At 40.6% G+C, this 19,941-nt stretch overlaps 1 protein-coding gene across 5 annotated transcripts in view; it reads right to left on the minus strand.

Moving 5' to 3' along the window:
• The window catches only part of LOC121277840 (zinc finger CCCH domain-containing protein 6), a 55,427-nt gene that overhangs the window by 10,342 nt on the left and 25,144 nt on the right, over positions 1 to 19,941 (minus strand). For 4 of the 5 annotated variants that reach the window (XM_041187522.1, XM_041187519.1, XM_041187520.1 and 1 more), the window contains 6 exons: positions 17,330 to 17,460; positions 9,158 to 9,289; positions 8,183 to 8,294; positions 4,931 to 5,040; positions 2,660 to 3,000; positions 186 to 763 (listed from right to left, as the gene is read on the minus strand). In XM_041187522.1, the coding sequence (XP_041043456.1) occupies positions 186 to 763; positions 2,660 to 3,000; positions 4,931 to 5,040; positions 8,183 to 8,294; positions 9,158 to 9,289; positions 17,330 to 17,460 (1,404 nt within the window). The remainder of the gene's footprint in view (positions 1 to 185; positions 764 to 2,659; positions 3,001 to 4,930; positions 5,041 to 8,182; positions 8,295 to 9,157; positions 9,290 to 17,329; positions 17,461 to 19,941) is intronic. The other variant, XM_041187521.1, reaches the window with a different exon arrangement.

The raw sequence follows: 19,941 nt of genomic DNA on the forward strand, positions 1-19,941 counted from the left end.
ATTACGTCAGCAGATAGTGGGAATGTTTGGCCCAACCGTAAAGCGGAAACCTTGTTAGTTTTAGTTGAAGGCCAGTTTAAAAACGTGAAAACAAATTTTGAAGTCGATTCTGTCTGAACAATGGTTATTGTAAACACGACATACTGTTCCTTTAAGCAGTATCTCCAAATAAGTTAATGCCGTACCTCCCATATGGTTTTCTTGCTCCAAATTATGCACTACTTTCTGTGAATAGTAAGAGTTATAGAAGTCCACTGGATTTTGGATTTGTTGGTATGCGATGTCTTGCTGGTACCCAATGTCTTGTTGCATTTGTTGAGATGCATCAACTGCAAATTGTGGATGAGTCTGATTTTGTGATGGTGGCAGTATCTGATGTTCCATGGGCATGTTCATCATAGGTCCCTGAAATCCCATCTGACCCGGAGCTTCATTTGGTCCTGCATTTATTGGTGGACCTGGAAATCCTGGTGGAAGAGGTAAACCAGGATGTCCTGGAGGAACTGGTGCTCCAGGTTGGCCTTGTAACACTGGCTGTCCAGGTAAGCCTGGAGGCATGACTGGTCCAGGTAGACCTTGTGTAACTGGCAGATTATGTGGAGGACAAGGAGGACCAAAGCCACCTGGAGACTCTGGAGGTCCATTGGGTCCTGGAGGCATCATGTTTTGTTCTGGACCTGCTCCAAACATCTGAGGTGGAGGAGGTAGTTGGTCTTCTTCAAATGGAGGATGTGGGGGTGACGGGGAGTTACAAAACTGTGGCCTACAAAAAAAGCAAATGATTAATGAAAAACAGGTAGAATGCCATCTCTTTTTCTGAACCAACCAGTGAGAGAATTTAAAGTACCACTTAATAGTCTTGCTACTCCACACTCTTAAGCCAGGCTCAATTATTTTTAAAAACCACCGGCCTTATAAGAGAGGTCAATAAATTTATAATGAATGCCTCACAATATCTGTTTAATGCAAGTTACTGCTTTCTCTCATTCCCTTGGAGGTCATCATCTCTAGCTGAAATGAGACTGCCTTTCCTTTAATGCTGTTCTGTATCCAGATGTTTGACTATAGCACTCTTTTCAACCATAGGTGTAATCAAAATTTGTGTGGAAAGCACAAACCCATGAACGAAAGCCTATTTTTCTGTAGTGCTGTAATAACTACAGACTGGGGTAGGAAAGCTGCTCGATTTCCCAAGTATAAAACCTTAAGTAGAATTATGTGTAAATTTCTTCTTGTTTTCCAATGAAGAGAAAAACTAACTCCAAACTGATATTCTCAAATTATCTAACAATTCAATCAGCACTGACTGTACTGTTGCTGTTCTAACTTAAAGTAATGTATTATTTATTAAGATTTGTTAGAATTGGACCTTTACTGTCATTTTAAAATCAATTTTGTAATATGTAATGAAATCTGGTAGATGAAGTTCAATAGTGTAATATATTTTATCTATCATTTTCTGCACAAAACAACAGGTTGAGAGGGTTGGAAAAAGCTCTAATCTTCAGGTTTTGAGAGAAACTAATTCAGTGCTCCTATGGTTTTCATAACCAGCTATGACTTTACAATAGACCATTCTCAAATTTATAGGACAACACAAAGTCTGCATTTTGAATATTTTAACTCAAAACACTGCTTCAAGATCCTGAACGGCCTTAACAAAGTGGGTATTGAAAGGATATTTCCTCTTGTGGATGAGTCCAGAAGTAGGGGGCACTGTTTTAAAATTAGGGGTTACCCTTTTAGGACAGAGATGAGGAGAAATTTTTTTCTTTGAGGGTTGTACGGCTTTGGAACTCTACCTCAGAAGGTGGTGGATCAGGGTCATTGACTATTAAGGCAAAGGTAGACAGATTCTTGTTAGGCATGGGAATCAAAGGTTATGGGGGGGTAGTTGAGAGTGTGGAACTCGAAACACAAGGTCATCAGCCATGGTCTTATTGAATGGCGGAGCAGGCTTGAGGGGCCGAATGGTCTACTCTTGCTCCTATTTCTTATGTTATTTATAGTCAATATCGATACAGTATTTTCAAAAAACCTTAACATATAGATGAAGACAAGCAAGCCATTTGGAAGATAAGCCTGATGTTTTTACTTTATGGTGACTTTCCAAGTTTAGCACAGGGGTGAATAAGCAGTTTGCACTTTATTCCTATGCTAAACTTACATCATGTAAATACAGGATTGACCTATTTGGCTCCAGTACAAAGTGGTCTGAGACTCACCCCTCCAGAGCTTCATGCCACTTTGCTCCCCAGTTAGGATGAGCTAGGTCAGATGTAGGTTGCAACCAGCTTAACATCAGTGTGAACCAAAATCTTTTTGCACTGAAATTAGTTGGAGTGTAAAGGCATCCATATCAAGTCTTGGAGCCAAGTTAGATATTGCACATAAGTTTATTATCGGGAGGAGACAAGGAAGCCCCCAACATATGCAAACAATTGTCCGTAAATAACAAACGATGCAATTTTATGTATATCTGCCATCACCTATTCAAACTAGAAAAGATTTGCAGTATGCTTCCAGTAGGCACATACTAGTACATTTTCAACTCAGTTTGCTTTGAAGGGAGTTTGTAACCCATTATATGATTCAATTAATTAGATAATGCCTGATCACTGGCTCTTATTCCAATAGATAAAGATTAAAATCAACGTACCTTCGTCCCATCTTGTTAACAAAGACACTTGTTGGCTGTACAACAATATCAAAGATAGAGGGAATCTTCCTCCCTGGTGAAGTTGCCTGTGGCTGGTTGCCAGGAGAACCCATTGGCATTGGACCAGGATAGTTTGGTGGTTGTGGAGGAGTTGGTAATAATCCAACCCCTGGTGGTGGCTTTGGAAGAGGAGTTATACCTTGTTTCCTAAGTTCTTCCACTTCAAGTTTATCATCGTCTTCGTTATACACATACTCATAATCATACTCATAATTATCAAAATCATTGGTATTGCTGTGGTCATTGTTATTGTCGTAATTTATATTTTCATTGTTCAACACCTGATAAAATATAACAAATATTAAGTTTCAAGCAGGCATGGGTCTAATAAACAATTTTGCAAAATTTATGAGATCAAGCAACTCAAAATCTAAAAAACCACTTCTTAGGTACAAGTATGCTTTCCTGTTAATAAAATGCAAAAAACAATATTATAATACTTATCAATGAAGTAATGTTACAATCTCTGCACGACTAGTAATGCTTAAAAGAAATTCAAACAGCCAGAGATTAACTATGAGGAGGCCATTTCACGTTTTAAAGAAAAACAAATATTACTGCAACAAAAAATATTAAGCCATGCAAGCACTACTAATTTAACACTGCGGTTTATAAAGACTTACTTTATAAAAAGAATATTTTTTACTTCCACCGCCCCACTGACCCAAAGAGTTCCCTTATAATTTTCAAAGTTTAAGACTTAAATTTATTTACACTGTCGGCTAGGTTAAGAAAAATACACCTACAACTGAACACACTTTCTTAGATCATTGTTGGCAATTCAACAACTTTACCATTCCTTATTAAGTCTATAACCCTCACAGAAAAATAAGAAATGGCCACAACCAGAATGGTCAAAGGCATTAGCTTTCAACTTGGCCAAGACTCAATCTAAAAATCACAACAAAAACCCAACCCTTAATTTTATCAAAAGCATTTTAAGTTCTCATGCTGTCAGGAAGATATAATAATTTTCATGTTATTGGAATTTATTGTATAGTAATAGTGGGATCTGGGTCTGTGTGTGGCGGAGGGACTTAATTGAATTAAACACAGCTGGTCTGAGGGCTTTGATGTATCAGAAGATAAAATAGGTTTGAAACATTAAGTAGGTAAACATGGGTGAAGTTTTAGAATGCGAGGTAAAGGGAACATTTGCATTTTTAAACAAACCAGGCTAGCTTGAATTAAAAAGAGGGAGTGAAATGTTACACCTAGCCAGAAGAAGTTAAGAAACGGTGTTTATTTTTCCCAAAGATTACTGGTAAAATCGGTACTATGATAGATTTTTATTATTAGAGGTAAAGTCCAAAGACATAGTAAAACAATGCGAATTTGCATTCAAAGGAGAAAATATGTACAAAGAAGAGAAGGCAGTGTGTAAGGGCAAGCTTTCTAAGATCTAACAAGTGTGAAAAGCCTCCAGCACCTAAGCCTCAAGCTGCTGTCTACAAGGAACCGAAGCTGAGAAAAACTCATTTTGACTTCGATTGTCCAGGATGTGTGCTTTGCCTGGGTCTGTTTAAACCTATGTTGTTTTACTGTTGCCTTAACGGAGGTGTAACTGGCAGTTAGATTAATTAGGAGAGCTAGGAGTTATCATAATAGTAATTTGTGAACCTATATATGTGCTTAAGATCTTTTGTTATTGAATAAAAGTCTAATTTTGTTTTGTAAGAAACCTATAAGATCCTGTCATCTTATTACTGCTGAATTCAAGGCACTCATCTCAAAATATATACAAATTGCAAAACAGTTGTGGCAGTTGTTTCAAGTTTCCCTTAGGGATTTGAGTAGATCATTTGCCACCAACTGTGCCATAACAATGTGATAATACAAATTGAAGACTCTTTTTGTCCAGGACCTGTCTTAATTGACGATTTGTAATGAATCTTAAAATAAGATTTGGAAAACTCAACCACGGAAGGCAACACAGCTGACCCTATACTATCCCAGTCTCTCTCATGCACACACATTCCATAGAAGCTGCATGGCTAGTGAAATGGAAACTGACAAGGACGCTGAAGTCAATTTTGCATCCCCAGTGGTAAACCTGCTAAGGTCACCTAACACATCGCAAAACAGCAAACAAACCTGGGAGCTTCCTAGTTTGCATCTCTGAATAAGGTACCATATTGTGCATTTCCCTATACAGCCATCAATATGGCTATTTGTGATACATTTCATGTTATCACATCTATTTACACAAACCTTGTCTAGCAGCTCCCTTGTTTCTTCAGTAAGTGGAGCATGAGAGAATTTGCAGTTGTCTCCTTGATAGCATTTTGCTCCTGTGTGGTAGAACTTACATGGATATTCACGTAAAAATACATTAAGGAACATAACTAAATTAATTGGAACATTTAATTAGAACATTTAAAAAGAACAAGGAAGACTGTGGCAAAGAATTCTTAGAACTCAGAAGCGGGGCGAGAGGTCAGCAAGCAGAGGGGCCATAAAAGCAGCAAGACTTCCGCGAGCAGAGGGCTTATCTTTACATCCTTGTTCAGAAAAGGATGTAAAGATAAGCCCAGCAACTACAAGCTAGTCAGTTGAACTTCGATAGTGGGAAAATTCTAGAAACAATAATTTGGAACAAAATTAAGTCACATGGATAAATTCAAGTTAAAGAAAGCCAGCATGGATTTTTTAAAGGGAAAATTATGTTTAACTAGCTTGCTGGAAGTTTCGAAAAGGTAACAGGGAGGGCTGATGAGGGCAATGCTGTTGCTGTGGTGCACATCGACTTCCAAAAGGTGTTTGATACAATGCCACACCACAAACTTGAGAGCAAAGTTATAGCTCATGGAATAAACAGGACAGTAGCAATATGGATACAGAATTGGCTGTATGTCAGGGAACGAAGAGTAGTGTTTATTGGATGTTTTTCAGATTGGAAGAAAATGTGTAGTGGAGTTCCCCAGGGGTCAGTGTTGGGACCCTTGTTTTTCCTGATATATATTAATGGCCTAGACCTTAGTGTACAGGGCACAATTTCAAAGTTTGCAGATGATACCAAATCTTGGAAGCATTGTGAACTGTGAGGAGGGTGGTGTAGAAATTCAAAAGAACACAGACAAGATAGCAGAATGGACAGGCAGGTAGCAGGTGAAGTTCAATGCAGAAAAATGTGAAGTGATTCATTTTGGCAGGAAGAACATGGATATTCAGTACAAAATAAAGTGCACAATCCTAAAGGAGCAAAGGGACCAGGCTGTACAGGTACAAAAATCATTGAAGGCGGCAAGATAGGTTGAGAGAGCAGTTAATAAAGCATATAGTATCCCTGGGTTTTATTAATTCCAGCATAGTGTACAAGAGCAAGGTGGTTACGTTGAACTTGTATAAGACACTAGTTCGCCCTCAGCTGTAGTATTGTGTCCAGTTTTGGATGCCACACTTTAGGAAGAATGTAAAGGAATTGGGAGAGTGCAGGAAAGATTCACAAAAATGGTTCCAGGGATGAGGAGCTTCCATTATGAAGACAGATTGGAGAAGCTGGGAAGGCTTTCCTTGGAGAAAAGAAGGCTGAAAGGAGATTTGATAGAGGTGTTCAAATCATGAGGAGTCTGGACAGAGTAGATAGGGAGAACCTGATCTCACATGATAGGATCGATAATGAGACAGCACAGATTTAAAGTAACTGGCAAAAGAAGAAAAAGCAACAATGAGGGAAAACTTTTTCCTGCACAAATTTGCAAAAGAAGAAAAAGCAACACGAGGCAAAACTTTTTCATACACTGAGTGATCAAGGTCTGGATGCATTGCCTGAGAGTGTGGTGGAGGGAGGTTCAATTGAAGCATTAGGAGATTTAGACTGTTATCTGAAGAGGAAGAATGTGCAGGGTTAGAGGGAGAAGGCAGGGGAATGGCACGAAGTGAATAGCTCATTCAGAGAGCCGGTGCAGACATGATGGGCCAAATGGCCTCCTCCTGGCCCATCGAGTCTACTCCACCATTCAACGAGATCATGGCTGATCTGATAATCCTCAGCACTCCGGAATTCACTTCAATTTCTCCCTCAATTCCAGCATAGGTTTCACTGCCTACTTACTTAGTGGCTTTTAAAAATTATGAACATCCCTGATTCCCAATGGCCTCTATACTCCTAGTCCCGCAGATGGCTCCTTTCTCTCTGCCTATTCCAAGCTGACACTTCCAAGCTAACTGAAGACTTCCTTGTTTTTTTGTGAGAAACACCCAGGTGAATTAAAACAAAGGAACCTCTCTAACCTCCACAGCCTATCTCCATGGCAACATGGCATGCTCCAAACAGCAAAAGTAAACTAATTATTTTTTTACCTCAAAACAATTCTTTGATTCTGTAATCCACATGAAGAATGTACATCTCTAACGGAGGTAACAAGCCCCTCTCCAGATTTTTTGGTTCTATCAAGAAACCTCCATATTCACAAGACTGCTTTTGGCTTCTTCTAATCTGGGATTACATGAATAATTTAAATCCCTAATCGAAATAACCGTAGACACCACGGCTCTATCAAAAACTCAAAGATGGGTCATCCATTGTTTCTCACCATCAACTCTGACCTTACTGAATAAACACAGATTACCTTTTAAATGTAATTAGCCCAGGCTTTTTGATTTGCATTCATTTTAGATGTTTTCCAGTTTCTCAACCAAGTTTCTACTTACCTAATTTTAAAAAAAAATCCAATTCCCAAACCAAAAGTTATTTCCAAAACATATGAATTATGAAGCTAGATGTTCACAACAGTAACTTTACAAACCACATTTATGTACATACAAATTAATTTAATACTACAATACAGCACCTTTAAAATACACCATTCAAAAAGCCCATTAACTTAATTTGTCTAGATGATTTAAACTGTGCTTGCATTGTCTTAAAAAATAACTGGGGTGGGCAGGAAGAAAGTGATAAAAATGCAAAACACCACAAATGGAGCCCAAGGATATGGTATGGCAAAGTAAACTGGGTAACATATTAAAGGTACATTCAAATGGGTGCAGAAACAACTGTGAAAGTAGAAGCATTTTTTCTTTTTTAAGTCCATGGTTACCACAGTAATGAAGTTGTTTCTAACATGAATCACTTTTATGGCTGTGATGTTATTGGCTTTTCAGGATAATTTTTGATTAAAATAAGTTAAAACTGACCAGCTCAAGAAGACAGACATTTCTCCAGATCTGTAATTCTGAGAATTAATATTTCTGCATTTAAAGACTATATTACATACTTATAACTAAACTGCAAAGAATAATCAAGAAATCACTGATTTCGTGAATTTTCTATACAGAAATCCAACTACCTTTTCCTTGCAGCTCATAAAAAGCAGCAATTTAAACAATTTCTTGTACTGGGCCTGTAGCTTTATTCAGATACGGAACAAATATCACCAAGAAGTGGACCAATGCATGAACACATTGTCTAATGAAAGCCAACACTGGAGAATGAATGTTTACATGTGCAAAAAAGGATATCATGCATGAAAATGCAGTTATCTCCTTTGGTACAAAATCCATTTAAGTAGAATTTGCAGATGTCCTTCTTCTTTTGTATGACTACATCATGACTATATCTGCATTGGTCCCCCTATGTAAAAATCAAAAACACATGCATTATAATAGCCTGTCAAAGTAAAAAGGAAGCAAATTTGATGGTATTAGAAAATACAATACTCTTGAAACTTTTCAGCAAGTTGCAATTTCTTGAGGTTTGAGACTTCCTGAGGTGTAAAAAGTAGACTAAATGACCACTTTTGTTCACCTTGAAAGAATCAGTTAGAATAGTACTATTAGAGTTGTCAACCTGTGCTACCTATAGAAATACCTGGTATGTGGGGGCATCTGGTATGTGCAGATGGTCTACGAGTGTGTGCTTCTCTGCAAGCTTCTACGTGCATGTCTGCCCATGTACGAATAAACTAAAAATTTATATATTCTGGTATAAAGTTCTATTCTACAGTGATGGGCAAGGTGCCTCATTCTGTGTTGTATAAAATGATTATTCAACTCACTTCATACAAATTAAGTAAGTTGTTTTAGCCTAAACAATGAAGATGACAGCTTGGCATTTTCAAGGATCTGGTGGACAGCATGTTTTCAAATCAGCAAAGGTATGTTGCTAATTGTACAGCCAACAATTCCTGTTCAATGCACGTTTTAAGTTTGAAGTTTCTGTTCACAAGGAATGTGAGTTCGCCAATGGAAATCTAATCTGTAATGAACTGTTTTGGAAAAGGGCCTAAATGTAATAACCATGAATAGGTTATCCACAATCTACATTTACAATCACAACTGGGGGCTGGGTGAGGTGTGTGGTGGGAGAGGAAGAAGGGAGAAGAGAAATAAGTTCTGCACTACATTTAATCTACAGCTCTAACTGATGAATACCAGCAGCTCACTTTAGATGGTTGAGAGCATGACATATAAAAAGTTTTACAACAAAAAACGTACCCTAATACAGCGTCCTTCCAGAAAATACTTGCATATGCCTCCTTTCCTAATCTTTTCACCTGTTCCATGGTATGAAAAATCTTGATTTTTCTTCTTCTTCCGGGAAAAATTTGTATTTCCATAACCATCCTGCTAAATACAGTATTTAGATCAGTCGTGTTGCTTAAATAAAACAAAAGCTCCATTTTGTTTCCAGTTTGCATAACTGGCAGCTCAAAGTTATTACATCAGGAATATATAGTACAGCTTTCCAAAATTCTTAAGATTCCGGAAACATCCACCTTCCTAATCATTTAATCACAGGGTTGCTCCTCCCCAAAGTGTCTATTGTAAGAAAAATTATTTGGAATAAATATGATTTTTTTCTCCGGCAATGCAAACATCATTAAAACGATGTAGTGATTTACCTTCGGCACGCGGGAGTAAATAAATCAGTTTACCAGAGAAGAAATGCTGCCCATGTAGCAGTAAAGGAGGAAACAGTAACGATATGAGATGAAAATAAAGAGGTACATAAAAAATTGGCAGTCTGCAAAGCAGAGAGGTCACCCAGTCCAGATGGGATGCACCGTAGGTTATTGAGGGAATTAAGCGTGAAAATTATGAAGACTCTGGAAACAATCTTGCAATCCTCCCTGAATAGAGTGTTGGAGGATTGCAGACGCACATGGTAAGTGGGATAAACCTGGCAATTACAGGCCAATCAGCCTAATATCAGTGGTGGGGAAGCTTACAAGACAATAACCTGGGATATTAATTAAAATTTGAAGAAGTATAGTTTTATAAATGAAAGTCAGTAAGCAGTTGTTAATGACAAATCATCTTTGAATATGTTGAGTTCTTCAATGAATAGTGAGGATTGATTAAGGCAATGCAGTTGTTGGGCACATGGGCTTTCAAAAGGCATCTAACAGAGAACCACATAGTAGACTTGTTAGCAAAATTAAAGCCAATGGGATTAAAGGGGCATGAATAAGAAACTCAATAAGGAAAAGGAAGCCGAAAGTAGTGGTGAACGGTTTGCTTTTCATTCTGAACAGAAGTATGCAGGGGCAGCCTTAGGACCATTGCTCTATTTAATATATTAATAAACTAGATTTGGGTATACCAAGCATAATCACGAAATTTGCCGAAGACGTGAAATTCGGAGATACATTAAGAAAGGCTTGCATTTACATAGTGTCTTTTATAATCTCAGGATGCCCCAAAGCACTTGACCAATTTTTAAAAATATTCTTTCATGGGAAAGAATAGACTAGCATTTATTTCCCATCCCTAATCGCCTTTGAGAAAGGGGTGGTGAGACGCCTTCTTGAACATCTGCAGTCCATGTGGTATAGGTACGCCCAAGTGCTGTTAGGAAGGGAGTTCCAAGATTCTGACCTCACTGAGGGTGAAGGAAAGGCAGTGATATAGTTCCAGGTCAGGAGGGTATATGGCTAGGAGGGGAACTTGAAGGTGGTGATGCTCCAGTGCATTTGCTGCCTTTGTCCTAGGTGGTAGAGGTCACAAGTTTGGAAATTGCTGTCAAAGAAGCCTTGGTGAGTTACTGCAGTGTATCTTGTAGATGGTACACACTGCTGCCACTGTGCATCAGTGGTGCAGGGAGTGAATATATACATTAGGAGGATTAAGCACTGATCAAGTGAGCCACTTTACGCTGGATGGTGTCAAGTTTCTTGAATGTTGTTGGAGCTACATTCATCCAGGCAAGCAGAGAGTATTTCATCACACTCCTGACTTGTGTCTTGTAGATGGTGCACAGGCTTTGGGAGTTAGGAGGCGAGTTATTCACCACAGAATTCCCAGGCTCTGACATGTCTTGTAGCTGCAGTATTTGTATGGCTGGTCCAGTTCAATTTCTGGTCAATGGTAACCCCAGGATGTTGATAGTGGGGGATTCAGTGATGGCAATGCCATTGAATATCAAGGCCCGAATATTGTCCGGTCTTGCTGCAAATGGACACAAACAGCTTCAGAATCTGAGAAGTTGCAAATGGTGCTGAACACTGTACAATCAATAGTGAACATTTCCACTTCTGACATTTTGATGAAGGTCATTGATGAAGCAGCTATGAGTGGTTGGGCCTAGAACACTACCTGAGGAACTCCTGCAGCAACACCCTGTAACTTAGATGATTGACCTCCAACACCCACAACCATCTTCCTTTGTGCTAGGAATGACTCCAATCAGTAGAGAGTTTTCTTCTCTCTTCCCAGTGACTTTGGTTTTGCTAGGGCCCCTTGATGCCACATGGTTAAATGTTGCATTGATGTCAAGGGCAGTCACTCTCACCTCATCTCTTGCGTTTAGCTCTTTTGCCCATGTTTGGACCAAGGCTGAAATGAGGCCTGTTGCTGAGTAGCCTTGGAGGAACTCTGAGTAAGCATCAGTGAGGTCATTGCTATGTAAGTGCTGGTTGATAGCAATGTTGAGGACACCTTCCATCACTTTGCTGATGATTGAGAGTAGACTAATGGGGCAGTATTTGGCCGGGTTGGATTTGTCATGCTTTTTGAGGAAGGAGATACCTGGGCAATTTTTCACATTATCATGTAGATGCCAATATTGTAGCTCTACTGGAACAGGTTAGCTAAAGGCATGGTTTTTCTTTAAAAAAATTTGTTCATGGGATATGTGCATCAATGGCTAGGCAAGCATTTATTGCCCATCCATAGTTGCTCTTGAGAAGATGGTGGTGTGTTGCCTCCTTGTACCGCTGCAGTCTTTGTGGCGTAGGTACACCCACAGTGCTGTTAGGGAGGGAGTTCCAAGATTTTGGCCCAGCAATAGTGAAGGAAAAGCAATATAGTTCCAAGTCTGGATGGTGCATGATTTGGAGGGGAACTTGCAGCTCACATCTTCAGTACTACTATCGGAAAGTTGTCAGGGCCAATAGCCTTTGCAGTCTCCAGTGCCTTTAGCTGTATCCTGGTATCATGTGGAGTGAATCAAAGTGGCTGAAGACTGGCATCTGTGATGCTGGGGTCCTCCAGGAGAGGCTGAGATTGATCACCATTTGGCACTGAAGGTGGTTACAAATCCTTTAGCCATGTCTGTGGTGCACAGAGAGACAGGCAACTACACCGGAAAGAGACAGAGGCTGAGTAGTGAATTACATTCATGTGGTAAGTTCTGGTAAGTCCTTTTAAGAATCAAGTACTAACCTTCAATAAGTTAGGTTAGCTTCTTAAGTAGAGAAGTGCCTGTAGTGCCAGTTATTTGTCAATCACCTGAAAGCAGTTGGTTCAAGTGGTGTTAACTATTGCAGCAGGAAGTTAAACTAGCTAGGGACTCAGAGGGTCGAGAAAAGGGACAAGTTTTTCAAACCGCATGATCATTAAGAGGCATGCGAGGAGATAGGTAACTACGCCACAGTGAGTCAGAGACGGAGTGAGTAGCGAATTAGAGTCACGTAAAAATTTGGCGCACCGTGGAAAGGGGTGTGGCATACATAGAAATTATTCTACGTTAATTGAGTAATTAAACTAAGTTAATTAAATAGCACAAGGAATAATGGCAGGAAAGGTGTTATGTTACAATTGTGGAATGTGGGTGCTTTTAGACACCGAGGCGATCCAGGACAAACAAGTCTACAAAAAGTGTAAGCAACTAGAGGAATTCCAGATCAGGATTATTGATCTGGAAGCCGAACTGCAGACAGTGGGCAACATAAGGGAGGGGGAGAAATACCTGGACACTTTGTTCCAGAAGATGACCACAACTCTGAGAATAGGGCCATCTGTTTTGGTCAGCAGTGAAGGACAGGAGGATGTGACTGAGTGAGGCAGGTAACGGGACTGAGCAGAAAGAGAGTAGTGGAGGCGCCTCAGACTTTGCAATCTTCAAACAAGTTTGAGGTGCTCACAACCTGTGTGGACAAAAGCAAGGTCTGCAAAGGGAATGAGAAGGCTGGCCATTGCATCATGGTACAGGAAGCTGTTCAAGCGGGGAGCAAACAGGGGTGTAGTAGTAGTATGGGACAGTATAGGAGGATTGACACTGTTCTCTGCAGCAAAGAGGGACTGTCCAGAAGGCTGTGTCGCCTAACCAGTGACAGGGTTTGGGACCTCTGCTCAGGGTTGGAGAAGAACTTGCGGTGGGAGGGGGAGGATCCAGTTGTCATGTAGGTCCTCATGCTTAGGCAGGACAAGGAAGGAGGTTCTGCATAGTCAGTATGAGAAGCTAGGTACCAGATTAAGAAGCAGAACCTAAAAGGTAATAATCTCTGGATTACCATCTGAGCCACATGCAAATTAGTATAGGGCAAATAAGATTAGAGAGATGAATGCATGGCTCAAAGACTGGCGTGGGAAAAGTGGATTCCAGTTTGAGGGGCACTGGCACCAGTACTGGGGAAAGGGTGGGGAGGGGAGGTTGTACCATTGAGATGGTCCACATTTGAACCGTGCTGGGACGAGTATTCTTGCGAATCACATAACTAGGGAGGCAGAGGAGGTAGGGAGGTAAACTAAATAAGGTGGGTGAGGAATCAATCTTGGGTAGATATGGCAAATCAAGGGTAGATTCGAGGCAGGAGACCATTGTAGTAGTATGGGAAATGAAGGTCATAGAATAGCAGGAAGGGGCAGAGAGATAAAACCTAAGTATACACCAATAGTCAAATCTAGAGGTCACAAATATAACAAAAAGACAAAATTAAAAGCTCTGTATCTGAATGCACACAGCATTCTTAACAAAGGAAACAAAATGATAGTACACATTGAAGTAAATGCATATGATCCGATAGCCATGACGGAAACATGGCTGCAGGATGACAAGGATTGGGTCCTGAATACTGAAGGGTATATGACATTCAAGAAGAATAGGAAGCTAGGTAAAGATGAAGGGGTAGCACTGTTGATCAGGGATGGCATTTCTGCAATAGTTAGAGATGACCTTGGTTCAGGAGATCAGAATGTAGAATTGGTTTGGGTGGAGATGAGAAATAGGGGAAAGAGGTCACTAGTGGGAGCGGTCTACAAGCCCCATAACAGTAAACACAATTTAGGACAAAGTGCACAAAGGAATATTGGGTGCTTCTGATAAAGGGATGGAATTAATTGTGGGTGATTTTATATCTGGTTCACTAATGCCCCTTAGGGAAGGATATCTGCCGCCATAATCTGGTCAGGTCTACATATAACTCCCAGACCCATTGCAATGTGATTGACTCTTAAATGTCCTCTCAAATGGCCCTAGCAAGCCACTCAGTTGTATCAGGTGTAGAAAGTCTATAAGGAACGAAAGCAGAAGGACCACCCAACATTGGCTTTGTCACCGGAAATGACAACGGTAAGTTCAACCCTGTCAACCTTGCAAAGTCTTCCTTGCTAACATCTGGGGACTAGTGTCAAAATTGGGAGAGCAACAGCCTGACAGTCATGCTCACAGATTCATACCTTACAGATGATGTCCCAGACACCACCATCACCACCCCTGGGTTATGCCTTGTTCCACCAGCACAACAGATCCAGCAAAGGTGGAGGCACAGTGGTGTACAGTTGGGAAGCAGTTGCCCTGGGAGTCCTCAGCACCGACTCTGGACCACATTATGTCTCATTACATTAGATCAAGCATGGGCAAAGAAACCTCCTGCTGATTACCATGTACCACCCTTCCCAACCACTGATGAATCAGTAGTCCTCCATGTTGAACACCATTTGGAGGTGGCAAGGCTGCACAATGTACTCTGGGTGGAGGCTTCAATGTCCAACACCAAGAATGGCTCAGTAGCATCACTACTGACAAAGCTGGCTGAGCCCTAAAGAACATAGCTGCTAGACTGGGTCAGCAGCAGGTGGCAAGGGAACCAACAAGAGGGAAAAACATATCTGACCTCATTCTCAACAACCCAATTGCCGCAGATGCATCTGTCCATGACAGCATCAGTAGGAGTGGCCACAACACATCCTTGCGGAGATGAACAGCTATCTTCACATTGTGTAGAATTACCATGGTGCTAAATAGGATAGATTTTGAACAGATCTAGTGACTCAAGCAGGCCGTCCATGAGCAGCAGAATTGTACTCAAACACAATCTGTAATCTCATGGGCCTCACGCTACCATTACCACCAAGCCAGGCATTCAACCCTAGTTCAATGAAGAGTGCAGGAGGGCATGCCAGGAGCATACCTAAAAATGAAGTGTTAACTTGGTGAAGCTACAACTCAGGACTACTTGCGTGTCAAGCAGCACAAGCAGCATATGATCGGCAGAGCTAAAGGGTCCAACAACCAATGGATCAGATCTAAGTTCTGCAGTCCTGCCACATCCAGTTGTGAATGGCAATGGACAATTAAACAACTCACTGGAGGAGGAGGCTCTACAAGTATCCCCATACTCAATGATGGGGGAGCCCAGCACATCAGTACAAAAGGTAAGGCTGAAGCATTTGAAACCAGAAGTACTGAGGTGGATGATCCATCTTGGCCTCGTCAGGAGGTCCCCAGCAGAACAGATGCCAGTCTTCAGCCAACTGGATTCACTCTACGTTGTATCAAGAAACTGGATACGGAAAAACTATGGGCCCTGACAACATTCCGGCAATATTACTGAAGACTTGTGCTCCAGAACATGTTGTGCCCCTAGCCAAGCTGTTCCAGCACTGTTACAACGCTGGAATCTACCCAGCAATGTGGAAAATTTCCCAACTACGTTCTGTACACAAAAAGCAGGACAACTCCAACCCAGCCAATTACCACCCCATCAGTCTACTCTCTATCATCAGTAAAGTGATGGAAGGTATCATCAACAATGTGATCAAGAGGCACTTTTTTTTTTTAGCAATAACCTGCTCACTGACACTCAGTTTGGGTTCCTGGCCTCATTACAGCCTTGGTTCAAACATGGACAAAAGAGCTGAACTCCAGAGGTGAGGCGAGTGATTGCTCTCGACATCAAGGCAGCATTTCACAGAGTGTGGCATCAAGGAGTCCTAACAAAACTGGAGTCAATGGAAATCAGGGGGGAAACTCCCCACTGATTGCAGTCATACCTAGTACAAAGTAAGATGATTGTGGTTGTTGGAGGTCAATCATCTCATTTTCGGGACATCACTGCAGGAGTTCTTCAGGGTAGTGTCCTCGGCCTAACCATCTTCGGCTGCTTCTTCAATGACCATTCGTTCATCATAAGGTCAGAAGTGGGGATGTTCGCTGATGATCGCTTAATGTTCAGCACCATTCGTGACTCCTTAGACACTGAAGCAGTCCATGTCCAAATGCAGCAAGAGCTGAACAATATCCAGGCTTTGAGCTGACAAGCGGCAATTAACATTTGTGTTGCACAAATGCCAGGCAATGACCATCTTCAACAAGAGAGTATCTAACCATTGCACCTTGACATTCAATGGCATTACTGTCGGCTGAATCATCAACATCCTGGGGGGGGGGGGGGGGGGCGGCGGCGGCGGTTACCACTGACCAGAAACTGAACTGGACTAGCCATATAAATACTGTGGCCACAAGAGCAGGACAGAGGCTAGGAATCCTGTGGTGAGTAACTCACCTCCTGACTCCCCAAAGCCTGTCCATCACTTACAAGGCACAAGTCAGGAATGTGATGGAAGACTCTCCATTTACCTGGATGAGTACAGCTCCAACAACAATGAAAGCATGACACAATGCAGGACAAAGCAGCCCGCTTGATTGGCACTCCATCCACAAACATTCCACCAAGATCTACTGTTTATAGTAGATATTTACAAATAATATTAGTGACTAGTTATTCTATGATGGTGGTATAATATGCTCATCATTTAAATACAATAGCTGTGGCCATTTAACACTTTCAACTCTGTGTTGTCTTTTGCATCATTTCACACTTGAAATCAAGTCACAGACTTCACTTCAGATAGCTTTTCCTTTGAGAAATATTCAAAGACTCATTAACCCCTCACATGCTAATTCTAGAAATGAAGAATCTAAATTTAAAAATGCAATACAGATAAATCTTCTTTTTATCAGAATGGCACACTGCATGATAAACAGCAGCACAGCTTTCAAATGGCATGATTTTAGCTGCATGATATCGGATACTGTTCCGTTGCATTTTGTAGAACAGCACACCTTACATTTAGTTCAAGTTCCAGTGGCAGAACTTAATGTCTTCATTTAATTTGTTCTGGTAAAGGATGTTACAGCACTAAATTAATAGCTATTCTTTTTACCTCATCAGAAGCATCCATCATACCGCCGTCAGCTCCTCTTCCAGGTCCCCAGACCTTGCGCTTCTGTTTCGGTTGTCCTCGCATACCACGGCCCCGACCAATTCCTCGACCTCTACCCTTCTGCATAATACCTGGAAAATTTCACATCAAATTAAATGTCTTAGTTTATTTTATACACTCAAATCACACAGGCCTTTCGCAGCCAAGACCTATGTCCAAATCTTCAAGTTTCAGAAGCTGCAAACAAGAAATCTGAAGCCACTAGCCTTTAGAGTTTCCCTTCTTATGGGAAGTGGATCCTAGATGAAATTTCTCATGGCAGAGAGCAGAGAAACTGGAGGAAGGAATCCAAAATCTGACACAGTATTTTTCAGTTCCAACACATCTTTGTAAATCATTTAAAAGTAGTCGTATATGAAGATATTGATGATGGTATAAGCATTGCTGTATGCTGGTCTTTTATTTGAGTTAAAATGACACAGATTAGTGGGGTGAAAACTTCTCATGTCTGCTGGGCTACAAGGGTTCCACATGAAATGTGTCTAGTCATTCTCTGCCAATTGTTCATCAAGATGTGGGTCACAGGCCAAAACATCTCCAAATTCAACATTAAGTTGCCAACACTACACAGAGAAACCAGAGGATGGCTGGTGTATTGAATAAGAAAAGCTAGGAACTCTTCTAACTTTAGGTATGAGATACATTATTGGGTTAGATTTACTTTGCATTAATCAATGTTGCAGCTGACCTAGGAATGCTTTGATGTGAACACTTGGTGCCTGATATTGGAAGGTGCTCAGTTTTCAAACGCAAATATCTTATCAACTTGATAAATACAAAATTCGGGAAAAGTATTCAAATTCTTTATGACCGCTCAATTAGGAAAGCTGTGAATCACTAAGAATATATTGAACTCGCAAATCAATGGCCTAGATTGCATCAGAATTTGGCATCATTGACTGAAAGGAAATATGCGCATAATTCCATACATAGTAATGTGCCAATCTTAACTGGACCGTCAAAGAAGATAGTGAGATTTCCAACAGATTGGGAAGGGATGAAAAGTCAGGCTTTTTTGCCCATCATGTCTGCACTAGCTTGACTCCTTGCTCTTTTGTTATAGCCTTGCTTGAGACAGTTTCTTAGAGTGGCACATTCTGGAACCAAGCAGAGAGCAGTTTATATTATACTTGGCATTGTGTAATGTTACAGGGCTAATTAATGACCTCAGAGTGAAGGCACTCCTAGGTAGCAGCAACCACAATATGATTGAATTTTACATCCAGTTTGAAAGGGAGAAGAGTGGGTCTAAGACCAGTATTTTAAACTTAAATAAGGGCAACTATGTGGGCATGGAAGCTGAGCTAGCTGAAGTGAACTGGGATACTAGGCTAGGGGTGAGATCAATAGAGAAGCAGTGGCAGACATTTAAGGGAATATTTCAGAATACTCAGAATAAGTATATTCCCACTATAAAGAAAAATTTGAAGAAGAGGACTCACCATCTGTGGTTAACTAGAGAAGTTAAGGAAAGCATCAAATTAGGGAAAAAGCATATAACTGCACAAAGATAAGTAGCATGACAATTGATTGGTCAGAATATGAAGAGTGGCAGAGAATTATTGAAAGGTTAATCAGGAAAAAGAAATTAGAGTATGAAAGGAAGCTAGCTAGAAATGTAAAAAGGGATTGCAAGAGTTTCTGTAGGCATTATAAAGGAAAAACGTAGTGAGTATTGGTTCACTACAATGACAATAGAGAGTTAATATTAGATAATAAGGAAATGGTGGATGAAATGAACAAATATTTTGCTTCTGTGTTCGCTGTACAAAAAACATTCCAGTAATAGCTGTAAACCAGGAGGTGGAAGGGAGCAAGGGGCTTGGTGAAATTACAGTCACTAGGGAAGCAGAACTGGACAACTGATCAAAGCAGTGGACTGACAAGTCTACAGGTCCTAATGGACTTCATCCTAGGGTCTTTAACACCAAAGATCTTCAACCTCATTAGCTACCTCTTTCATTTTCCAAAATTCACTAGGTTCTGGAAAGGTTCCATCAGACTGCTAAGTAGCAAAGAGAACCCCTCTGATCAAGGAGGGAAGGAGGCAGGAAGCTATAGATCAAGTAGTTTGACAACTGTCATGGGGAAGGTGTTAGAATCAATCATTAAGGAGGTTATAACTAGGTACCCAGAAAAACTCAGTGCAATTGGGAAGAGTCAGCATGGTTTTGTGAAAGGAAAATCATGTTTGACTAATTTATTGGAGTATTTTGTAGCAATCACATGCACTGTAGATAAAGGGAAGCCTGTAGATGCGCTGTACTTGGATTCCAAAAGGCATTTGATAAGGTGCCACATCTACCGAAAATTTTCATAATTTTGAAGACCTCCCATCAAATCTTCCGCTAACTAAGATTCTGTGATTCTGAACTTGTGTCAAACATAGCTTAAAATGCTCCTGGTACTTTACTACATTAAATGTGCAAAAAAAATACAAGCCTTTGTTGTAGTAGTAGTTGCACCCACAGATAGTCAAGTTATTTGACTTTAAATGCTGCCATATACCACTCTTGGAAGCCACTACATGCATTTCAGTTCCAAAGTACATC

This window comes from Carcharodon carcharias, chromosome 5 (genome assembly GCF_017639515.1).
Source record: "Carcharodon carcharias isolate sCarCar2 chromosome 5, sCarCar2.pri, whole genome shotgun sequence".
Classification (NCBI taxonomy): domain Eukaryota; kingdom Metazoa; phylum Chordata; class Chondrichthyes; order Lamniformes; family Lamnidae; genus Carcharodon; species Carcharodon carcharias.